The sequence below is a fragment of the Bombina bombina genome, chromosome 8 (assembly GCF_027579735.1).
Source record: "Bombina bombina isolate aBomBom1 chromosome 8, aBomBom1.pri, whole genome shotgun sequence".
Classification (NCBI taxonomy): Eukaryota; Metazoa; Chordata; class Amphibia; order Anura; family Bombinatoridae; genus Bombina; species Bombina bombina.
In genome coordinates this window covers 197369506-197376843 of record NC_069506.1, presented here as the reverse complement: position 1 = coordinate 197376843, position 7338 = coordinate 197369506, and the positions used below count along the sequence as shown (strand labels likewise).

The following is a 7338-nucleotide window of genomic DNA, read 5'->3' as shown; positions in this document are numbered from 1 at the left end:
CCACAATAATCTTAACATCTCATTCACTTACAAGGCTGATGAAACGAGTATAGAGTCGCTTGATCTGTATCTACAACAAGTTGACAATAATAATATCATTATCTCCAATTATAGCAAACCCCTCTACAGAAACACCATACTGAGAGCTGACTCTTGCCATGCACCCTATATGAAGAAGGGAATACCTAAAGGTCAGTTTCTCCACTTACGCAGGAACTGTTCTGCACTAAAATCATATAAGCAAGAGGCCCAGCTATTATCCAGCAAATTAATAGATAGAGGCTACAACAGATCTGTACTCAATAAAATCAACACGCGGGTAGCAAAAATAGACAGACATATCTTACTAAACAAGACTGCAGACAATTCCAAAATGAACAAAAATAAGAAAGCAAACAAGTATAAAGACCAACACAAAAATATGACACACAGCAATACAGAGTTATTGATATTTCTTAAATTTTTTAAATAAAGATGGGATCTTAGTCACACAATATGGCCATATTCTGCTCAGCCAGTCACCACTTACAAGGTGTCCCACAATAGACTGGTCCTAAAACTATAAAATTAGGCGTATTGTGTTAGCCCTTGCCACCTCATAATTCTGTCTAAACCTGTCCCATTACTGATTGATGTAGGCTTTGTCCTCCTTCTAATTTGTAATGCATTGACAGTAACACAGAGCTACACTTACCTAGAGCTCCAGTATTGTATAGATTAGGATAATTTGTGATGGGGTCAATCCCCCTTTTTTAGATAGTTTCCTTATACAATACGTGAGCTCTTTGTATAGGTTCGCGTTGCACTGTGTGACTGTTCAGTATTAACTTGTCAATTTGTGGGACAGTATTGGGGCTTTGTGGCTGCTAACACATTATGTATTGTATATACATAATTTTATTCTAAGTTTTAAACACATGTTTGTTTGATATTCACACTTTGTGTTACATATATATATTTTTAACCTAAGAATTAGTAAAAGTTATTTTTTTTTTATTTCCCCTACCCCGGTCTCTTCCTGTCTTCAGACAGTAATTGGTCTCTACTAATAGAATATTTTTGAGTGCTGAGTAACTGTCCTCTTTCTCTTTTGTTTGTTCACTATAAAATTAGCCTTACTGGGCTGAATCATACAATTCTAATAAGCCAAAGTAGGATTCCAACATTGCAATACTATACCTCAAATCAAGACTGCATAGAATGCTATTGAACTGTGTGTATATAAAGCCAGGGAGCCTCATTCTATGCAGTCTTGATTCTAATTATCAGTTTTTCCTTTTCTTTTTATTCTTGTATCATAGGTTTTCTATAATAATTTATATCACTAAATGATATACAGTTTTATAATAATAAGTATTAGTTTGCCTATAATAAGTAGTGCATATCAACTCTTTCATAGTATGAAGGAACATTGCTTAGCAATACACTATTATTCACAACATGAATATTGTTATATGTTTCTACTGTGTCATATATTTAGATATAATAGTTGTTGTATTCTCCATCTGAGCCTATCTCCTCCCTAAATAGGTGAAGACCGATTCCCATTGGCCAATACATAGTACTTAGGCTCACCTGGAGTAACAGGTAACTATCTCTGATGAAGCGCATGAAGCGGCCACAGTAAAATTGTGTTGAAAAGTTCCAGTGAGTGCAAGTTTTCTTCATTGCTACTATATATATATATATATATATATATACTGTATGTATATATATATACAGTATATACAGTATATATATATATATATATATATATATATATATATACACTATATGTGTGTGTATGAGATTTTGTGTTTTTGTATGAGAATTTGTGTGTGTGTATGTATGAGATTTTGTGCGTATGTATGAGATTTTGTGTGTATGTATGAGAAAGAGATTTTGTGTTCGTGTGTGTGTGTATGTTTGAGATTTGTGTGTATGTATGAGATTTTGTGTTTGTATGTGCGTGTATGAGATTTTGTGTGTGTGTGTGTATGAGATATTGTGTGTGTGTGTGTGTGTATGAGATTTTGTGTGTGTGTGTGTGTATGAGATATTGTGTGTGTGTATGAGATTTTGCGTGTGTGTGTTTGTATGAGATTTTGTGTTTGTGTATTTATGAGATTGTGTGTGTGTATGGGATTTTGTATGTATATGTATGAGATTTTGTGTGTGTATAAGATTTTGTGTGTGTATGAGATTTTGTGTGTGTGTGTGTGTGTGTGTGTGTAAGAGATTTTCTGTGTGTGTGTGTGTGTATGAGATTTTCTGTGTGTGTGTGTGTATGAGATTTTCTGTGTATATATGAGATTGTGTATGTGTGTATGAAGGGGATTGCGTGTCTGTGTGAGATTGTTTATGTATGAGATTTTGTTTGTGTGTGTGTGTGTGTGTGTATTTCTGCAATTTTAAGAAATACATAAGAAGCATTGCAAAGCACACTGTTTTAAAACTGTATTAAAGGGACACTGAAGCCAAATTTTTTCTTTCATGATTCAGACAGAGCATGCAATTCTAAGTACATTTCTAATTTATTCCTATTATCAAATTTTCTTGATATCTTTATTTGAAAAGCAAGACTGAAAGTTTAGATGCCGGCCCATTTTTGGTGAACAACCTGGGTTGTTCTTGTCGATTGGTGGATTAATTTAACCGACCAATAAAAAAGTGCTGTCCAGAGTACTGAACCAAAAAATAGCTTAGATGTTTTCTTTTTCAAATAAAGAGAGCAAGATAAAGAAGAAAAGTTTATAATAGGAGTAAATTAGAAAGTTACTTAAAATTGCATGCTCTATCTGAATCACGAAAGAAAAATTTGGGTTTAGTGTCCCTTTTAACATCTATTGCGGGGGGGCTCATCTTGACCATTTCGCCAAAGGGGAGGCCCACTGTCTTAGACTTTGAAAACCTCTGATTTAGAGGGAACATGCGATTTTAAACAACTTTCTAATTTACTTCTCTTATCTAATATGTTTTGTTCTCTTGGTATACAATATTTTAAAAGCATACCTAGGTCGGCTCAGGAGCTGCTGATTGGTGGCTGCACATATATGACTTATGTTATTGGCTCACCCATGTGCATTTCTGTTTCTTCAATGAAGAACACCAAGAGAATGAAGCAAATTAGATAATAGACGTAAATTAGAAAGTTGTTTAAAATGACATGTTCTCTCTGAACCATGAAAGACAGAAAATGGGTTTCATGTGCCTTTAAGATGTAAGCAAATTTGATAATAAAACTGAATTGGAAAGTTGCTTAAAATTGTATGCTCGGTCTGAATCGTGAAAGAAAAAAAATCCCTTTATTCAAGCATGCTTCTACTTTTAATTTTATTATAACTTAGAATGTCATATAAAATTAAATTAAAGGTACACTGAAACCAAATTTTTTTCTTTCGTGATTCAGATAGAGCATGCAATTGTAAACAACTTTCTAATGTACTCCTATTATCAATTTTATTCGTTCTCTTGCTATTTTTATTTGAAAAAGAAGGCATCTAAGCTTAGGATCCAACCAATTTTTGGTTCAGACCCGGACAACACTTGTTTACTGGTGAGTGAATTTATCCACCAATCAGCAAGAACAACCCAGGTTGTTCAACAAAAATGGGCCGACATCTAAACGTACATTCTTGCTTTTCAAATAAAGATACCAAGAGAATGAAGAAAATTTGATAATAGGAGTAAATTAGAAAGTTGCTTAAAATTGCATGCTCTAAATTGCATCACAAAAAAAAAACATTTGGGTTCAGTGTCCCTTTAACTCCTCTTTTAACAAACACATTTACTTTGTTTCTAGGGTCCATTATTTAAATGCAATATCTAAAATGCAACATATTTTATTGCAACAAAATATTTTTGTTTATTTTTTTGTTTATGAACCAAGGAGACATCACTTTGAAAATGAAGAGGCATTTTTTTGGGATCAGCTTTAAATGTGCTGTTGTAATTCTCTTAACATCATACATGACTTTTATGCTTTTTTATCAAAAAATTGATTTTAAGCAAACTTATAAAATCACAAAATGCAGGAGAGAAAATGAATCAGTCCATAATATGTTTAGAAACAGGACACCAGCAGTCCCCTACAAAATTCTCACAAGTATGTGGACTGTTGATCCTCTTGGACGGTTAGGTAATCTTATGGGCCAGTTTGCAACACTCTATGCTCTTGCAAAGCTGAATGGTCAAAAGGCCTTTCTCTTACCAAGAATGCATAATCAGCTATCCAAAATATTTAGGCTCAAGATGCCAGTGATTCACCACGAGGTTGCTGGTCGCATCAGATGGAAGATCAAGAGACTTCATGATTGGATGTCTCCCGAATATAAAAATATTAAAGGAGATTTTATTAAACTTTTTGGCTACCCATGTTCATGGACTTTCTATGACCACATAAAGACAGAGATCATAGAGGAATTTGCATTTCATGACTTCATCAGAGAAGAAACAAATGCATACTTAGACAAAATAAGGGGAGACCTGAAAAATGTTACTTTTGTTGGGGTGCATGTCCGTAGAGGGGATTATGTTTATACTATGCCTCAGATATGGAATGGTGTTACAGCTGACAAAGCATATTTACAGAAAGCAACGGACTACTTCAGAGACAAGTATGAAAACCCTCTGTTTGTGGTTGTCAGTAATGACATGAATTGGTGCAAGGAAAATATTGATATTTCAGCAGGAGATGTTCATTTGGCTGGAGATGGCATAGAGTATGCACCTGGCAAAGACTTTGCCCTTTTAGCACATTGTAACCACACTATCATGACCATAGGCACATTTGGGTTTTGGGCTGGCTATTTAGTCGGAGGGGAGACTATCTACCTTACAAATTTCACCTTACCAGATTCTAAGTTTCTAACTGTTTTTAAGTATGAAGCAACTTATCTCCCAGAGTGGATTGGAATTCCAGCTGATCTCTCTCCACTTCTGACACACCAAGACAAATCAAATTGAATTTACAAAGCGGTCTCTGAAGGTTATTTATTGCCTATACATTCACAAATAGTTATAAGACAAAGATGAGAGCAATGATACTTAAAATGTCTGAAAGTGCTGCATGGTAATTTTAATAGCAACAAAATTAAAAAACACTAGCCCAGATTACAAGTGGAGCGCTAATGATAGCGCATTTGTAATTTATATTGCAAGTCCGTGGTAAAAAAGATTAACCAGAGAAGGTTTAGCGCAGCCAACATCCCTTTAGTGCGTCGTTTACTTCCAATGAATATTGCGATCGCTCTAAACATTGCTCATATTACAAGTTGAAAGTTATGGCTTGTGCTCAAGTGAAAGCCAAAATAGCACTAGTAGAATTAGCATCACCTCAAGTAAGTGTTAGGATTACAATAAAGGTTTCACAAAAAATATGGAAAACATTTTAAAATAAAATGTGTTTTAAAAGGGTTAAAAAGGGATAAGGTATATTACAAGGTGTTTGACCAGGAAGAATTTTTATATATATATATATATATATATATATATATATACTGTATATATAATGCATATATAAATAAATGTAAATATATTTGACATTTGTATGTCTGTATGTATATATATATGTGTACACACATGCATGTATGTTTTTTTTTTTTTAATTACGAAAGTACACACATACATGCATGTATACACAAATAGAAATATATATTATCTTTGAGCCCTTAGCAGTCAAATAAATACTTAAAGGTAGAACAAAGAATTTTAAACAACATTCCAATTTACTTCTATTATCACATTTGTTTCATTCTCTTGGTATCATTTGTTGAAAGAGCAGCAATGCACTACTGGTTTCTAACTGAACACATGGGTGAGACAATAACAATTGGTATATACATATGCAGCCACCAATCAGCAGCTAGAACCTATGTTCTTTGCTTCTCCTGAGCTTAGCTAGATAAACCTTTCAGCACAAAAGAGAAAGAAGCAAATTAAATAATAGAAGTAAATTGGAAATTTGTTTAGAGTTGTATTCTCTATCAAATTCATGAATGTCTAATTATACTGTCCTTTTTTTTTTTAAAATATATATTTCTATATATCTATATACAATACAGCATATAGATAGATAGATAGATCCAGATATAGATATATATTATAAAAAATATACAGATATAAAGTCTATGGAGCCCCAGAGGTGTCACACAAGACACCTCTGCACGCATGATTAAGCTATATCGTGCGCATGATTAAGCTATATTGTGTGCACAATTTAGTTAAATTGTGCTCATGATTTAGCTATATCGTGCACACGATTTATAATTAATTATAATCATGCTGTGAATCCTCCCACCTGCAAATCAAGCTCACCAGCTAATATTACTTTCAGTTTCAGTTCAGTCAATGAAGATCAATACAGACAGACTGGTAAGTGTGGACCTCAGATTCAGTCACATGGATTTCTAAAAGCCAAATGTTAGCATTGTTATGTGACAAACATTTAGCATTGCACTGCTCACAAAGCATATTTATCCTTTCACAATACAATTATATTCAAATTATTGTGTATATGTGTACATAAATTATATTATATTTTAAGTATATATTGAACACAAATTAGTTAATTATTCAGGTTAAAAACTGGTTTCTCAAAACAAAATAGTTGTTCTCCCTGTAAAAAATTATGTATTGTATAATTTCAAATACATATTTTTCTGTCATTTCTCTATAAAATATTGTCTTATTCTTCTGTCTTTTTTTTAAGCAGGGTAATGTTGGCAATTCATTTTTTATTAATACTATGGAGACATCCAATTTGATTCCACTACCTAAAGAAAAAAATGGCATTGAGAACTGTATGCATTTTCATAATGATCTGTGCACAATAGAATCATGGAAGCCTGTGTTATTGTACACACAATGCTGTACATTGCAAAGCTTATCCAAAATATAGGGATTGGATTCCAAAGCAGTAAAGCTGCAAAATATTTACATTGATATATCTGTCTGAGTACAATGTAAAGTTTAAAGGGACAGTCTACTTCAAATGTTTTATTGTGTAAAAAGGTAGATAGTGCCTATACTACCCATTCCCCAGTTTTGCACAACCAACATTGTTATATTAATATAATTTATAAGAACTTAAATCCATAGCATTTTATAAGTTTTTCACAGCAAGACAAAAGCTAGTTAATGTGTACCATATATATAACACTGAGCTGACTCTCTTTGAATTGTGAGTGATCACTGATTGGCTAAATTCAAGAATGGGGATTGGTGCAAAGCCTTAGATAAAAGGTAATCAAAGATTATTTAGCATTGTATTGTGAAAGGATAAATATGCTTTGTGAGCATTGCAATGCTAAATGTACTGTTTGTCACATAACATAATGCTAACATTGACTTTTAGAAATC

The 7338-nt window shown here is 33.0% G+C and overlaps 1 protein-coding gene across 1 annotated transcript; it reads left to right on the top strand.

Annotated features, from left to right (window-relative positions):
- The first annotated feature begins 4038 nt into the window (after positions 1 to 4038).
- LOC128638929 (galactoside alpha-(1,2)-fucosyltransferase 2-like) lies at positions 4039 to 4944 on the top strand. The gene has a single exon (XM_053691057.1). The coding sequence runs from the start codon at positions 4039 to 4041 to the stop codon at positions 4942 to 4944; it is 906 nt and encodes a 301-aa protein (XP_053547032.1).
- The last annotated feature ends 2394 nt before the right edge of the window (positions 4945 to 7338 follow it).